Source organism: Osmerus eperlanus, chromosome 12, assembly GCF_963692335.1.
Source record: "Osmerus eperlanus chromosome 12, fOsmEpe2.1, whole genome shotgun sequence".
NCBI classification, from domain to species: domain Eukaryota; kingdom Metazoa; phylum Chordata; class Actinopteri; order Osmeriformes; family Osmeridae; genus Osmerus; species Osmerus eperlanus.
Genome location: NC_085029.1, coordinates 2586187 through 2603889, shown reverse-complemented (window position 1 = coordinate 2603889; position 17703 = coordinate 2586187). Strand labels below are relative to the sequence as shown.

The window sequence follows — 17703 nt, the reverse complement described above, 5'->3', positions numbered from 1 at the left end:
TATCTTCACCTCATGAAACTGGTTGAGAGAATGTCAAGAGTGTGAAAACCTGCCAATAAGGCAAAGGGTGGCAATATAAGTATACTTATCACACATTTTACTAGATTAAAATTGTACTGGTTACTACATGATTTCATATATGCCATGTGATAGCCTACTTTTGATGTCTTCACCATTATTCTACAATGTTGAACATCGTAACAAAAAGCAGTCCAAATATAGACCAACAGGTGGCGCTATGATGGTACTGTAGTCTTTTAGTTTCGAAATTAAATTAATGAAATAAATGATCGGTCTTCCTAGAAAAAGAGATATTGATGGTGCACATGTGATACGTGACTGATCAGTGTAATAAGTGTTTGGTTATGCTGCGGTCAATTAGGACCAAAACCTCACGCCACAAAAACAGTTTCTTCCCAACCACTGCTGGCCTCTTCAACTGCACTTTAACGCCATCTTCATTGTGTCATGTCAAATAAAAGATGTCTATGTACAAACTTGTACCTATAGTAAATCATATCTACCTATTCATTTATCAATGTATTTATTATTTTAAGAGAATGGATTAAAGATACATTCTTCTGGTGTGAACTAGTGTCTCTGTGTGTTTGGGTGTGTGGGTGTGTGTCTTTTTTGTGAATAAGTTCTACGCCTGTGAGCCTAAATCTATGGTACGTGACGATCACTTATAGCATAGCATACATTCTTGATGTGGTTGAGGACAAAGTGCTACATTGCCATATCCTTATCTAGCATCTACATACTGGAAGATTCCCTTCATTCAGGCACTGGGCCATGAGGAAAATGTTCCAGTCACACTGGATTTGGGTGAATCTGAATAAATCTTCAGAGATGGATATCACTTTTGAAGAATTCCTTCAAGTTAGTATACGAGTCTTTTAGAAACTAATCAAAATTAATAGGTTTTCAAAAATAAATAGGTTAATTACGAGGTACTAGGTAGAAGTTTCGACATACCCATCTATTTGATTTATATGGTACAAGGAATATGATGTTAATGTGCAGACTGGGTGTTTTCATCCAACATCCAGAAGAGTTCCATAATCTTTTGTTCCTAATAATGCTGCCATTTCAGGGCACTGGTAGAATGGGCTTTGCAACTGTGTTTCATTTGGTAGAACATTGTGAATGACTGGTTGTTCTCGGCTTCACATTTGCCTTTGAAGATGGTTGTTGGGGTTTGACATGTGAAATACAGCAGTGCTGGCGTAAGTTAAATGCTGGCCACATTAGGGTCATAAATGACAGTTGTTGTCTGTTGATAAAGAAAAGCTGTAATAAAGAACAACAGGACCAGGAATAACAGCAAGTGTGTTTGAGTTAGGGTTAGGCTCTGTGTGGTGCAGTTTATGGCCTGGATATGGTGGGTGTAGTACTGACATTACTTAGATTTGTGTGACTGGAACTGGAACTGGCTCACTTGTCTTAATGATGTGATTGTGTCTGCTCAGATACAACCACATACCTCCAAACTGGAATTGCAGTTCAGACAGGGACCCCAAATGTACTCCTAGACCAACCAAGGAGCCATGGGCAAATGTTTTGAATTTTTTTGTGGTCCAAGTCAATCAGCGAATCTAAGAGAATCAGTTTGAACATGTGCTTCACATGATGAATGATGTACAGTGCAGGTCTGGACGAGCTCCTCCGCTGGAGAACCCCACCATCTGGTGATCTTAGGAGTTGTAGATCATCACTTTCATCATTACTGTCAAACTAAGGATATGCAACCAGTTGTCATTTTTGCCTCTGTGTTATAATTTCAAAAAAGGTCCATTAGATCTGTATAGAATACCTTCAGATTCAGCTTGACAGTCATAAGCCTCAGTGGCTTTGTATCCTGTGAAACACACTATTGGACAGAACTCAAATAACCTAAAACATGTATCACTGAATAACAGGACTTTCACTGTATTAATGGGTACAGCATGTAGGCTGAGGCCTCGCGGTGGTGGCCTGGGTTTGATTTCAGCCCAGCCCTGTAACACATCTCTCTCTCCCACATTTCCTGTCCTCTTTAAGCACACTATCTTTGTCACAAATAAGATAATAAAGGCAGTAATCCCACCAAAAACATATCTTAAAAAAAGAGCAGGGCTTTTGGTGCTAGCTGAAAAGCTGACACTGTCTGTCCAGTCAAGCGGTTTGTAACGCCAGAGCCTTCTGCAGGTGGTAATTGGCTGCCACGCTCGGCATCCCCGGAATATTGTTTAGTATTAGTATTTAAGTGTCTGTTTGTGGGTTGTCCGGTGCGAAGTCTTGATCTTGTTTTCCAGTTCAGCCCGAGCCTTGTTAAGAATACGTCTACTGTTACTGACTTTAGCTAGTTGTTTTACTCCGTTTTGGATCTCCTGTATTGCCCTGTCTACCGTATATCGATCTTTGAATGTCCGACCATTCTAATAAATCTGTGCTCTGCGCTTGGATCCAACCCCGTCTGGTACATCCTTACACTGTTCCTCAGAAGCTGCAGATATCATTTCAAAAAAGTTATTGTGGTTTAATAAACCATTAATAAGTATGATGAAGCAGTGGAAGGTCATTCTGTCTTTTGTTTATTAATGAATGGGATGATGGGTCAAGTGTATTTTGGTAAACAGGGTGACAAATGTCATGTCAGCCCAGATGATGTCAACAAAAATGGAAGGGAATAGTGTGTTGTACACACATGGTGTGCAATGTCTGAGGCCTGCGTGTTATACACAGTTTCATAAAGTAGCCTATAACCGCTATGCAGTAGGTTACATGTGGTATTCTGTCTGTGTGTTGTGTGTGTGTGCCTCTAGGGTGGAGTTTGAGTTAATGTAATAAGTCTGGTAAGGAGGTTGTTAATGACGCACCACTATAACATGATTTTAGGGAGGTTATGGTGATAATGGAAAACTCTGTAAACCTGTTGTGAAGTAATCAAAACAGTGGACAGGCTATGGAGAATCTGCGGGCGTGCTTGTACTGTACTGACTGGGATATGTTTACAACTGCTACCAATAGTCTGGATGAGCTAACGGAGGCTGTGACGTCGTACATCAGCTTCTGTGAGGACTGCTGTATACCAACACGCACCAGGGTGAGCTACAACAACAACAAACCCTGGTTCACAGCAAAACTCAGACTGCTGAGGTTGGACAAGGAGGAAGCGTTCAGGAATGGGGACAGACCCAGATTCAAGGATTTGAAGAATAAGTATAGCAAGGTGGTGAGCGAGGCTAAATGAATGTACTCTGAGAGACTAAAAAAACAGTTATCAGCTAACGACTCTGCTTCTGTCTGGAGAGGGCTCAGGCAGATCACCAACTACAAGCCCAGAGCCCCCCACTCCACTAACGACTCTCACCTGGCCAACAACCTGAACCAGTTCTACTGTCGAGTTGAAAGACAAATGGACTGTCCTGAGCCACACCTACCCACCCAAGAGGCCCCCTCCCGCACCACCACAAAGACGACTCTCTATTCAGGAGGGAGAAGTTAACAGACTGTTCAAGAGGCAGGAAAACAGGTTCTTAACTTATTGGCCTGAATAAAAGATGAGGTAACACTTTAGAATAATGGTCCGTTGTTAACAAGTACATCCGGAAGATCAGGAGATACCTGTCTGAGCACTCCACCCAGCTGCTAGTCCAAGCACTTGTCCTCTCCAAGTTGGACTATTGCAACTCGCTGCTCGCTGGTCTCCCAGCATGTGCAACCCGCCCTCTTCAGAGGATTCAGAACGCAGCGGCCCGCCTGGTCTACAATCTACCCAGACGCTCCCGTGTTACCCCGCTCCTCATCTCTCTCCACTGGCTACCTATCATGGCCCGTATCAGATTCAAGACCCTGGTACTGACCTTCCGAGCAGTGAACGGGACTGCACCCGTCTACATCAAGTCTCTCCTGCAGCCTTACACCCCCACCCGTCACCTACGGTCTTCTTCAGACAACCGCCTGGTGGTCCCACCGCTCAAGACCGCCCGGTCCCAACACAAGCTCTTCTCCTGTCTGGCCCCCCAGTGGTGGAATCAACTCCCCACCTCCATCAGAGACACTGACTGTCTCTCCACCTTCAAGAAAAGGCTCAAGACGCACTTGTTCCGGGAGTACAACGGTACTTAGGAATGGTTCGCTTGACCCGATTTTAGTTTCCTCAAGGATAACAATGACTCTTGCTTAGAGACTTGTTGCTCTTGTGGTTAGTGGTAACTGTTTAAAAAAAATAATAATTGTACTCGCTGCGATATATTGTTTTTTTTATTGTTGCTTGTTTTTTTTTCCACAGGTACACTTGCACTTATAGCGGTTCATGTTGTTTAATTGTAACTTGTTTAACTACATGCTCTTATGGTTCTTCCCTTTGGCACTTACTTTGGTTGTTCACAATGTGTGCTTCATGTTTTGGCTACTCGCAATGTTTTTGTGGCTATCTTGTTGTTATGATCAGTGACCTATGCACTTTGTAAAGCTCTCTCTTGGAAGTCGCTTTGGATAAAAGCGTCTGCTAAATGAATAAATGTAAATGTAAGTAGCTATGCAGGAAGTAATAGGTAGTACTACATTAACACCGAATTTAATACTATTAACTAATATGGAACCAAGATTAACTAAGCAGTAAGTAATAGCTAATTCATGACAAAGGTAGTTCCTTGGTAGGTATTTGGTTATTACTAAATAAATATATCCTCTTGAGAACTACTTGTGAACTATGACCAATTAAGAAAGAATAACCAATTAATTACTAATCACAAAAGTAACATGTCTAAAAAGTGAACAATTTGGTTGTTTTACTCTTAACATGGTCATAACTTTTCAGAAGCTTGTGCCTCAAATGGGTTCTTTGTGGAAACCAGTTTATGAATATTATATCCCCCCAAATACGTTAGCTACGGGTTTAGATTGTGACTACTCTTACCAAAGGATGGACATATGTTCTCTGTTTATTTCAAACTTAAACATGGTATAATACAAATAATGATAACTTGTTTAACATTTCTAATAATTAAGAAGTGATGCTGACACGCTCATGATTGGATTAGTTTACTATTATGAGCTCTTAAGTGTCAGTTCAATATGTCTCAGACTCCAAAGACCTACCTTTATGTTACAGTAGCCGCCTGAGGAGGACTTCTCTTTAGGATATGAATATAAACATTGATGTTCTCTTGTCAAAAACAATTTGCATCCTGCATTTATGTTGCGATAAGCGTAAAACCACATCTTCCAGATGACAATGTTTGTTAGAATATCACTAGTGCCTCACAGAAATGTATGCCAGTACCGTATGTGTCAAATATAAAATTAGACATATTATATAACTTGTGGAAACCAGTATAACTCCTCACTAATTAGTCATGCGTTACCTTGTCATCCTGCAGGAACTACTTGTTGTGTGGACCATTATTTTAAAGTGACAAACATGTTAACTCCTCACTAATTACTCAAGCGTTACCTTGTCATCCTGCAGGAACTACTTGTGATGTGGACCATTATTTTAAAGTGACAAACATGTTAACTCCTCACTAATTACTCAAGCGTTACCCTGTCATCCCGTAGTAACTGTAATCTGGACCATTATTTCAAAGTGAAAAACATGTTAACACCTCACTAACATGTCACCTCGCAAGATCTACAACATAAAACAACTGCAGTGATTGGGTAACATTTTTTTTAATTATATGCACTGGAAGTTTTCCATGAAATCGTAAAAGAAAATCCTACATAATGCAAAAATGCACATGGGCATGCAAGAATAAAGCATTTTGTAAAATATGTCTGCATGAAACATTCTTTGTTTGGCACAATGATGACACCTAGCATTTAAACAAAAACATTCTGTATTTTGGAGTGAAACATACACATTCAACAAACTGTGATGAGAAACTGAGTCAAACATAATGGCTAAACAAGTAATAAGTAAGTACATGGCTAACCCTAACCCAAATTAACGTATAGGCCTACTCACTCTATAATGAGTCTAACATTGGCCACTACTGAGAAATACAACAGCAACGCAATTCCAAAGGGATGAAAATTATGAAGGAAGAAAGAACAAATGGGACTGCAGGACTGTAAAATAACTTGCTAGATAACCCAATTCAGAGAACAGGAACATGGCCCAAAACGCTAGCTACAGTTGTTGCTAGCTGTAAAGCCAGACTAGCTGTCGGCTATCTTGTAAAAAGTCCCATTCATACAAACTGTATAGTATTGCAGTCGAAATTTGCACTAATTCTACAATTCGAAATTCGCACTAATTCTACAATTCGAAATTCGCACTAATTCTACAATTCGAAATTCTAGTGAAATTCACCTAGTCGTTATCTAAGGGATTATGTTAGCCAAATACTGGATATTTACCATCCATAAAAATGTTCACATTTTTGTTGTGAAATGTGAAAAAAATAAATGATGATTGATGATTTTGCGGTACAAACTCACTCATTGACGTTGCACCAGAGTATAGGTTTAGGGAAAACATGACATGGATTTCAGGACAAATAGGTTTCGGTAAACTAAGACGACTGGATTTGGAAAATGGACCGGCCGGGATTTGATATTTTTTGAGCCTGGCTCTTCCCTCCTACGTACTTCCGCTCAATTTTATTTTTGCTTCTGTACATAGGTCTGGCCATGAGGTACGTAAGTCAGATTTTTCAGGTTGATTTTCTACAGGCAATCAGCGAACAGAGGGAGTGGCTGAGAACGACGACGTTGATGTCATGCGCTAGTTGGGTGTGCTTTGCCTTCGGCAAGGGCACAACCTTTGTTCTCTCACATATATATTATTTATTGTGAGAATGCTGTTAAACATTCTCACTATTGTTTTCCTGTTTCTCTTTATTATTGTGAGAATGCTGTTAAGCATTCTCACTATTTTTTTCCTGTTTCTCTTTATTGTGAGAATGCTGTTAAGCATTCTCACTATTGCTTTTCAACTTCTCAGTTCTTCCGCCGTTTTTTGGCCTTTAACTCGTTCTGCATACTTTAACCGATTCCTACAACTTTTGTATCAAAACGTTCAGCTCCTTCAGGAGATGGTGGCTATGACTTTTGGTATTTCTCACTTTTATACTTTTTAAGACATTAAGGTTTTTGTGCAAATTATTCTCCCATTAAAAGTAATGGTAAATCCTTTCAAATCATTAAAAAGCTTCCTCCTCTTTCAAACGTACACTGTAAACCCGAACTTGTTGTTTCAACTTAAAAATTCAAGTGTCCATGCTGCCTTGAAATTTTATGTCAAGACAACTAAGACAATAAGTTAACTTAAATAGATATTTCTAGTTGACTCAACTCCATCTTCAGTCCATATTACTTGAAACCTTTAGTTGACATAACTTCATCTTGAGTCAAAACTACTTAAATGTATTAGTTGATTAAACTTAAATAGCAGTATAAGTAACATACATTTTCTTGTTGATGTAACTACAAAACTAGTGAGATGTACTTACATTTATGAACTGATTGAAGACAAACCCCAATCAAGATGACATAAATTTAAAAGTTGATTTAACTGCAATACTAGTGAGTTGTACTTACATTTATGAACTTATTGAATATAAACCTCAATCAAGTTTACATAAATTTACAAGTTAATTTAACTGATGTAATAGTTATTGGCACTTACCAATATCTTAAATACTCTTAAGATCTACTTACATTTCTAAGTGGATAATATTTCTCTTTTTAACCTGTAAAAACATTGCTCAATACATATTATCTGCATACATCACATTTAATTACGTCTAAGGATTTTATTTCAAAAGAGTAAATGACGAGCCTTTACACCAGAGATTTTGGCAGTCACAGACCAACAGTTTTATTGTAGGCCTACCTTTTTCTTTTTTTTTACTGAAGATGAAATCTTCACGTATAAAAAAAAAACAAAACAGTAACAAGTTACAACTGTACCGACACGTCATCAAAATAACAAATCTGTACTGTTGAGGATTTTTACAGCCCTTTTCTGCATATATTATTTTGTTACCAATTATACTATGCACACATATTCGCAAAATACTTGTTATTTTAATGAATTTAATTTAGGTATCAATCCTAAAATTATTTCCTCCCCCAAATTTCTCCTACAGATTTGTATTGTGATAACATTAGTTGGCATTCAACAATTTGCTTTTACAAATAGTGCAACAAAACATAAAAAAAGGGATGCAGGGGGAAAACTAGTCTGAAAATATGCATTTCAAGTTGTAAATGACAACCAAAAATACACATTATATATAGGTGGTGTCAACTTGAAAAAAGAATAATTTGTTGCCATGCAACTATGTGGATTTACAAAAAGTGCATAAAAAATGATCAGTAAGTAAACAACCCAGAATTGTCTGTATTGCTGTCCCCCACATCTAGACAGTGTCTAAATCTTCTACAGCGGCCATTCACTTTACACTGATAAAGTGTCAAAATATAATGCCCATCCAGGTCTTTATTTAGTTAACTAGAATGAAGTTGGTGCTGTAACTTGCATGGTTTTCAATTAAGAGTCAATTTCTCATACCATGTCCACATTTGGTTGGCATTCAGATTATATTCAGTAGATCTTACATGTTAATACAATCACCTATTTTCATTCCACAAACCCATGAAGATGGTGACATTTGGTTGTTACCAAAACACAGTAAACTCTGCTTGAACTCTTAAACATGCACGGTTTCAACAACTTAATTTCTTACACCATGAACCAATGCAGAACCTTGCTTTGTTCAGATCGCAAACACCTAACCTTAAATGAGTCCATTTAACACTCAACAATGTTCACTTTTGCGTAAACTGTGCTTTTTAAGCTTACATTTTCTTCCTCAAGAGTCGGTTTTTTAAGCCATGAACCAAGGCAGAGCATTGCCCTCCACCAATGTCCATAAGCACCTTCTGAATAACTTCAAAAGTGTACCTAAGGCCCCTGGGGTAGTCGATGTTAAGGGCAAAGAGCAGACCCATCAGCAGTGCCACAGCAGTTGGGAAATCACTTAGGCTTGGAAAGATGATCTCTTCCTCGAGGACCACTGCGAAACGGACCAGCTCATCAATCTGTGCCACCATGAGGATGCCGACTGCCATTCCCTTTGTCCAGTCCTCCTCTGCATCTGTGACCTACACAAAGTGGACAAATATGTTAAAAAATTTTAAACCTTTACTGATACCCATGGGGAATTTCAGGTTTCATAACAACAGCAGTAACAGATACCAATATTAGGGAGTGCACAATTCTGCCATATTGGCCAATTCAATTTAAATAAATTCCCCAAAAATGTAGATAACTTATTTTGTGATCCATTAAGTATGGTTCAAACACTTGTGACAAGATATATTGGAACTTTTCTTTAATTGTAATATGAATTGGGAGAAGTATTACAAATAAAATAATGTGGGACATTTTTAAACAGATTAAAGTCAGAGTATGCAACATTTACGATAAATAGTCGATGATAGTCACACTAATAATCCCTCTCAATGATCACTTCTGCCGCTCTAGAATGTGTGGTGCTGGTTTATCTGGTGTGGTCCGGTAAGTTATTATTGAAAAACATACCTGTACTTTCTTGTACAGTGTGGACCCATCTTTTAAGTAGTGGGGGAGCCCCATCAAAACAACTGCCCTTTGCCTTTGGTTGGAACCCTGTAAAAATAATAAACATACAGATGGGATGTATTAGACCAGAAATCAGAATATAATTCTAAGTGATGTTATATATTCTACTTAAGTCTTCATACTTGTTTCAGTTCAGAAATAGTCAATATGTTCGGAAAAGATGGCTATTGGACTAAAATTAAATAAATAACTTTTCATTATAGAAGTATGCCAAAAGTTCTAGCTCAAAATGTGAGTCTACAAGAGGTTTTGAAACTATTGCTCTATGATCTGTAACACATGGGAAGGTTATGGACTAGATAGATAAGAAAAATGGATTAGGTAGATTTAATTGGCTTTGTGTGAACAGACTTATATCAACCAACGGACATCAATGTCCAGAGTCCTCAAAAGGCTGTTCAGCTCCACCAGACCCATCCTGGCCCTGTACACCCCAAGGAACCTCAGTAGATACTTGTCAAGGCCAGCGAAGAGGGAGTCTTTCAGGTCAACAGACGTAAGGCGAGCAAACTCTGCTTCAATCTGGTAGGCAGAAAAAAGCAAAGGAACACAAGCGGTTGGCTGTAAACTCAATTACTTTACTGTTGTTGCAGAATTATTTTTTTTTTAATCAATGCATTCTTTATACCAAATTATTCATGACTGATATTAACCATTCTTAAATAAATTATTTAGCAAATCTTAAGCAATTTCAAATCTGATCCACCTAACCGCATCTGAAATAGAAAAATACTTTTACCTGACGTTCAGAGAACAGTGCCGGCCATCTTTCTCTGACATCCGCCACAGGTGGCTCATCCTCCACAATTGTTTTTCTCCGTAAAGAAAAAGTGCTGGTCATCAATCCTTTTATTTTCTGCCAATCAATTTTCCTTTTCTTCATTTCGGTGACCATCTCGGTTCTTTCCTCTTCGAGGGAACGTTGTGTTTTTCCCTCTGGGATGTCTGGCAGGAAATTGACTTCAGATTTTCTGGCCCTCTTAAGTTTTCCTTTCCCAGGTGTACCTGAAGAGCGCGAGTTGATGTTGAGCTCTGGGCATCCAGCCAATCGTAGCTTCTGTCTGAAGTTTCCCATTTTGAACTTCAAGCTAAATTTCCAACAGTACCAACCGCTGACAGATCCTGGTTCCCTCAGACAGGGATGTTTGTCGACGAGAGCTTGTGACACCAAGTCATAATCTTCACGTGTTGGGTATGCGTTGTGGACATAGATGGCTTCTGCTATTTTATCCAAAATGTCTGATTTTGTGTCTTTGGACACATCAAGAAGGGTTCCATCTTCATGGAAGGCTTCATTTCCTTTCTTCAACTTAAGTTCCACATCATACGAAAAAGTAGGGATGTCAAATGGCTGTGGCAGCTGACGGGTATGACTGGCAGAGGGGCTTCCCTCAGCGGATGTGGATAGGCTTGCCGTGTCTAAGGTTGAGTCTGTATGATAGGATTCAAGATTCTTGCTGTATACTTTCAAAGTCACTTTGTCCTTAGGCAGCTCTGACATGCTACTCAAGTTGCAAAGCTCATTATCGAACTCTGGATCTTGGAACTGCACCACCAAGTCACCTTCCAATCCAAGCTTGTTCTTCAGCATCAAGTGAAGGCCATCAACAGTCTCTGGCATGCTGTCAATTGTTATCCTCCGGATGTCGTCTTGGCTAAGGATGACGCGCAGCAACATGGTGAATCCCAACTAATAAAAAATAGAAATTATGTTACAAAAATGGTTGTGTCATGATCAAATATCATAAATTGGCCTATGGATATCATACGAGTAACTTCAAGGTGAAATAAAATGTTAAATTTGTGTTCTGCCAGACTATAAATTGAATGCCTTAATTAAACCCTATGAAATACCTGAAAATTGGTTTTCAAATTTTGTATATTTTGGCAGTAAAGCTTAAGGTAGAGTCAGCGATTCGGGGGAGAATGCTTATCATAATCAGTGAATTTCTCCTCACGATCTGCTACCTGTCCGTACTCTGTGCTGCAAAAAAATGCAGTGGGAATACAAAGCCTAGGCTCTATAAAGTGGCATGTTGCTAGCTATGGTGGCCCCTTTGTTTACATTACAGTTTACAGAACCTAGGCTGTGTATTACCATTGGATTTTACTATTGCTCACAAAGTACTGACATGTAGTAGATCATGAGTAGATATTCACTGACAAAACAACAACAAGGGTCAGGGTTAGTGTACAATTACAAGGATTCACATGACAATCAGCAAAATTATCACCTCAGTGCAGTAGGGATGCCTTCGGAGAAATCAGGTGTCTTCCTTGCACGGTGTAGGCTGACAGAGGGGCGTAGTGGTTCAGCTCTGCAGGTTCGACCACAACCAGTTGGAGATCATCAGCGCTGCAAACTTCAAAACATCTGAAGTGGTCCAGGTACCAGGCAGAGAAAGGTTGAAGAATAAAGAATGCCTTGTTGTCCACTACCACAATGTACAGAATTTGACAGAAATCAGGAAGTCCGCTTGTGCTTCCAAATGATACGTACATTCCCTTTACATATTTTGTCCCATGTATAAAGGCTGTTGTTGCAAGTGATGCACTGGTCAGATGACTGAATTTGTGCTGAATAGCTTGTCTGACTGAGGTTGACAGATTTTCAAGGGAACTGTATGTTGCTCTTTCTACTTCCACTGCTGGCTTGAACAGGCACGGCATGTCAAAAAAGTATGACAACATAAGTTGGTGTCTGTTGGCCAAGGATAAAACAATGTTCTTGAAGTTATTTAGATCACGGACCGCTTTCTTGAAAAAGCTATGTTTAGCTTCAAAGCGAAATGTCCAGAAGTCAACCACAGGTCCAAAGCATCGAATTAGACAGGGATAATGTTCAAGGAAATGATGTTTGGGTTTGAGTTTTACATCAGGAAACACTTCTATTAAAAGTGTCCTATGTTCAAAGATCTTTGCTTCCAAGTAAGAGAGGCTTTCTTCTGTGAAAGTGGACGATACCAAGATTTCAACAATGTCTTTCAGTTCGAGAATCACAGACCAAGCGTTATCATTTTCAGGAACAACATCACCAATAATTAATGGCAACAACCTTAACAGAGTCCAATTCTCATGGCCATTCCCTCCTATTGTTCCAACCAAATGAAAATTTACTGGAATTTTCTGAGGGCAATTGGTTTTGTCTGAGAACTTATAAGGAAAGTGCTGTATGGCAGTATTTAAATTATCTACAGTGAAATATTTCTTATCAATTAATTTTTTCAAACACAAACACAGCTCAAAGGGTACAATGCCTTCCAACAGGTCGTGCAAAAAGTCAGGTGGAAACCCTGTGATGCAATGAAAGTACTGTAGCTCATTTAGAACACAGTCCCTTTTTACCCCATTCACACTTTTCAAAGTCACATTTTCTTTAAGCTCAGAGAGGTCTAGGTTATGCGACTCTCTTGTTCTCAATACAAATGCACCACTTCTTACAGAACAAGTTTGAATATCTTTACGACTTGCAAGGCAAAATCTGCAAAACTTGTCCACATTAAATGATTCTTGAAAGCCAGCAAAAGAATGTGCCCCCAAATTATCTGATGAAATGTATAGTACTGTGCCTCTGACACTAGTTCCCAATCTGTTGATGTAAATTCCTTGATTTTCAAGCAATTTTAGGTCTCTTAGTAATGGTTGAACAATTGGACTGTAACCAAATGTTTTAACATCTTGACTTTTGCATAGGGCAGCCAGATATATAGTAGATAATGATGATCTGTCTCTTACAGGTAAATTAGCAATTATCCAATAGATGGCACACAATTTATGTTTTTTTCTTGATGTCCCTAAAGGATTACAGACTTCGAAATCATCAATATACAAGGCCAGAGAAATACTCAGATCTTCACCAGAAATAAGTGGATTTTCTTTACAGTATGATGCATCAGAAAATGATGTATAATGGCCAGATTGTGATTTTTGGCTTTCTTCTAAAACTCTGTCAAGTACATCACCCCTATTTAACAATACTTGAAGAACACCCAAGATTGACACATAAACAAATGTTCGTTTTGATGACAAATCTAAAACGAATTCAACTGGGTTAATAACACTGAAGTTTTCTTTGAAAAATGATAACCTTCTTTTGTCAGTTCCCAAAGACCCACCTTCAGAAAGACAGCTAAAATGATTAGCCTGGCACAAAGTATCTTTAACTATATTTAAAGTGTTTTCATCAATGGTACAACCATGCTGCCTCAATGCTTTATCAAGAGTGTTTTTGTTTAGCTCACCAACTAAAACACCAATATCCCTCAATTCTGTAACTATTTGCTGAACCGCTGTCTTTGAGACATGCAAAACTGCTTGCAATCGCAGAAATAAAGATGCAAGTCTTGCCTGAACTGTATCAGTGTTAACCTCCTGCTCGGTTATATTCTCACCCCCAGAAAATTCAGCGTCACTGATATCTGACTGCACTTGATCAACCAGGTGCTCCTCATTTACATTTGTTTGAATAACAAGCTCAGATTTCAAGTCTTGCAGTGTGACATTGTTATGAAAACGACTTTTGTGTGAAGTAAAGGTAGAGTAAACACTTGATTTGAAAGAACAATGATTTAAGGGGCAGGTAACAGTCTCTTTGCTTTTAAGATGTTTCCCAAGATGAGAGAAATACTGTTTTATAGTCACTGGATCATTGAAATTGCATAACTGACAGTTAATTTTAAAGTTTAAATGTCCAATAGGTCCATGCTGTGAAACTCCATGTTGTCTCAAGTGGTTTTTCAGAGATTGTTGTGATCGGAAAACTAGATGACAGTCACTGTAGATACAGGGCAATGGACAGTTTCTTCCAAAATGTCCATGGACAGCTCTATAATGTTCAATTATTCTTCTACGATTTTCTGAGAAGTAGGTACAATACTTACAAATCCACCGCATTTCCGTTTGCATTCAAAACATGTAGACCTGGAAAAAGAAAGAAAAGATAATTAGGAAAGATATTTGACTTTAATAAGCATTTTATATATTTCTCAAAGAAATTTACAAAATAAAAAACCTACATTTGCATTTTCAGCATGTAAAACTGGAAACAGAAGGGAGAAAAAAGGAGAATTAGGACAGATATGTGACTTGGTAGTTAAATAACCATTTCCTATTTACATACAACAGTACACATATCTCTATAATAAGTCTAAAAGTTCAGTGTAAAAGACAGTTAAGCTGATATTTATTTATTTGTATTTATTTATTTGTTAATGATTCTTAAAATGCCAGGGCAATTCATAACAAATATAGCACTTTCTCATTTCTATTCAAAGGGGCATCTTAAAGCATGACACGTGCACCGGTCTTGTAAACGGCAAAGTTCCATTTACAATACTTTAAATCTATTGGGAGCTATTGAAGACCGCTGAATAACGTTATGGTCCAATTCAACCTTGTCATGCGTGTGCGCGCGCGCACAGGTCCGCGGCCAGCCAAGAATAAATACAACACCACAGAAGCCTGAACAGCAGCCAATATCAGCAGCCCTGTTTGTAGATGTGCCCGTGACGTTCACAGCAGACTATGGCCGTCCAGCAGTGGTTTAAATTAAATAATAAAAAATAAAAAACAGACGCCAAGTCTGCCGTACTTTTACTGTGACCGCAAGATTAAAACCCCATGAAAATTGGATTAATAAAAACACGTGATTAAGGTTATTGCATAGCCTATTCATTCAAACAGGTAGCAAGGAAAAGCTCTCGTTTAGTTCACAAATGGCACTAGGAAATTGACTATTTTAAAAATTAAAATATGATGCGGTTGTTACTAACTCATGATTAAAATCAGCTCTGGCATCGCAGACTGGAGCGGAGACGTTGTTTCTGGTGTTTGAACTAACACGAGGGCGCTGTGTGTAGGCCACATTCCGGCAGCCAGTTTAACGGTGCCGCCTCGTGTAAAACGCTACCGCCTCGTGTAAAACGCTACCTGTTGAAATTTTTTAATTCGTTTTCTGCCACCAGTGACAATGAAAAGTACAACTTTCGATGTAAATTAATGTCATTACACTCGATATTTACTGTGCTGTCGAACATATATGTTTAAGTAGGCTAGCTAGTAAGCTAAGTGGTTAAGAAAAACTCTGCTCAGTGTAAAGCTTGCATTTTTTTCAGTTAAGTTTACAATTAACGAGTATCACGCAATACCAAACACATTAAATGTTTCAGAAGTATTACATGTATGTTTATAAGAATTTGCACTCACCTTCTGTCGAGTAAAAGAGTCCGCTCCGGTATCTCCTTTTCACTGCGCAGAAAGATGGCGGCAGTGCCTTCCCGTTCCCGGTGGATTCAAAGTCACGCAGGCACGCAAGTCGTACCACGTGACTCTCAGCGTACAACGTGATGACGCATAAACGACCAATTTTAGCCTGGTTTTTTAACTCAACTAGGTCTTTCTAGCTAACATAACATTGATTTTCAATTTGGTTAACTTCCATGTAGTTGAGGCGCTGTTAATTGCTTATTTGAAGTTATATCAACTTTCTACACACACCCATGTCATATTGACAAGAAAACATTTGTTAAGATAACAAAAAAGCGAAATCCGGGTTTACAGTGTAACTACTTCAGCTTACTTTCAGCTAGAGACACCATTCAACCTTTAAAATGTTCACAAGACATTCAGCTATTCCCAAATGATTCAGCTTTTTCAAATGTTAAGCCAATTTTGAATTATGACAGTTTGAAATACATTAAAATGTTTGCTCCTTGATTTTTATGAATGAGCAGCAAGCAGAGTGCTGCTCTTTTTCTGATATTCAACTAATTTGTCAAACAAATTCCTCTAACGTTCATATAGTTTAACTTACAGAAACAAGTTATACCTTAAAATGTATTTCTCACTTTTATACTTTTTAAAATATTAAGGTTTTTGTGCAAATTATTCTCCCTTTAAAAGTAATGGTAAATCCTTTCAAATCATTGTTGGAATGCTACTCCAGCCTCTTTCAAAAATACCTTTCGGTTTCTTTGAAGCTTCAGCTTATAACTTTCTACTAAATTTTCACTATTTTCAGCTTTTTTTAGCATGGTCAGCTATCCCCATTCAGGTTTTCAGCATTCTCACTGCTGTTTCGCAGGAACAGCCGTTTCTAGTTGTGAGAATGCTGTTAAGCATTCTCACTATTGTTTTCCTGTTTCTCTTTATTGTTGGAATTCTGCTTCAGCATTCCAAGTATTGTTCTTTGAATCTTTATTCAACTTATTATTGTTGGAATGCTGCTTCAGCATTCCAAGTATTGTTCTTTGAATCTTTATTCAACTTATTTTTGTTATTATTATTTATCTTCTATTTCTTCCGTGGCACCTTTCAGCGCCTTCAAATCTTCAGCTATTAAAACCGTTCAGCTATCAAAAAATTCAGCAGTTTCAGGCCATGGGTGCTATGACTTTTCAGCTTTGTACCTCTTATGCTTGAATTAATATAAATCAATATTCATAATATTTTTAACATGGGTTTCCAATGGAGTTTTCTTTCAAATCCTCTCAAACTTCTTTAAACTTCTTCAACTTCCAAATCCTTCTTCTTCCTCAATCTTTCAGCTAGAGCCACCATTTAAACTTTAAAATGTTGACAAAACCCTAAACTATTTTTAAATAATTCAGCTTTTTGATATCTATTCAACTTTTTTCAATATCACTGATTATGTTTCATGACTTTTTCAAGCCGTTTCTGAGATTTACATGGGTGTTTACGTGAAACCCTAGAGTGCAGACTGAAACGCTTAGAGTGGAGGGCAGCTTCGGATGTCATTGAAAAAATATTTCTAGTTATTGTTGGAATGCTGCTTCAGCATTCCAAGTATTGTTCTTTGAATCTTTATTGTGAGAATGCTGTTAAGCATTCTCACTATTGTTTTCCTGTTTCTCTTTATTATTGTGAGAATGCTGTTAAGCATTCTCACTATTGTTTTCCTGTTTCTCTTTATTGTGAGAATGCTGTTAAGCATTCTCACTATTGCTTTTCAACTTCTCAGTTCTTCCGCCGTTTTTTGGCCTTTAACTCGTTCTGCATACTTTAACCGATTCCTACAACTTTTGTATCAAAACGTTCAGCTCCTTCAGGAGATGATGGCTATGACTTTTGGTATTTCTCACTTT

At 38.2% G+C, this 17703-nt stretch overlaps 1 protein-coding gene across 3 annotated transcripts; it reads right to left on the bottom strand.

Moving 5' to 3' along the window:
* Positions 1-7672: 7672 nt before the first annotated feature.
* On the bottom strand, positions 7673-16158 carry LOC134031571 (sterile alpha motif domain-containing protein 3-like). Of its 3 annotated transcripts, none has more exons than XR_009931928.1 (8): positions 14617-16158; positions 14482-14521; positions 12102-14375; positions 11836-11975; positions 10341-11291; positions 9971-10123; positions 9542-9628; positions 7673-9102 (listed from the first exon to the last, which is right to left on the bottom strand). XR_009931928.1 is itself a non-coding variant. In XM_062475269.1 (8 exons), exons 5-8 carry the CDS (start codon positions 11277-11279, stop codon positions 8797-8799), a joined length of 1485 nt encoding a protein of 494 aa, XP_062331253.1. In that variant the 5' UTR covers positions 11280-11291; positions 11836-14375; positions 14482-14521; positions 14617-14639; positions 15806-16158; the 3' UTR covers positions 7697-8796. The 3 variants fall into 3 exon arrangements, 2 of the variants coding, with proteins under 2 accessions (XP_062331253.1, XP_062331254.1); XM_062475269.1 differs by having other exon boundaries at positions 7697-9102; positions 11836-14375; positions 14617-14639; positions 15806-16158; XM_062475270.1 differs by lacking the exon at positions 12102-14375 and having other exon boundaries at positions 7697-9102; positions 14617-14639; positions 15806-16158.
* Between the last annotated feature and the right edge of the window lie 1545 nt (positions 16159-17703).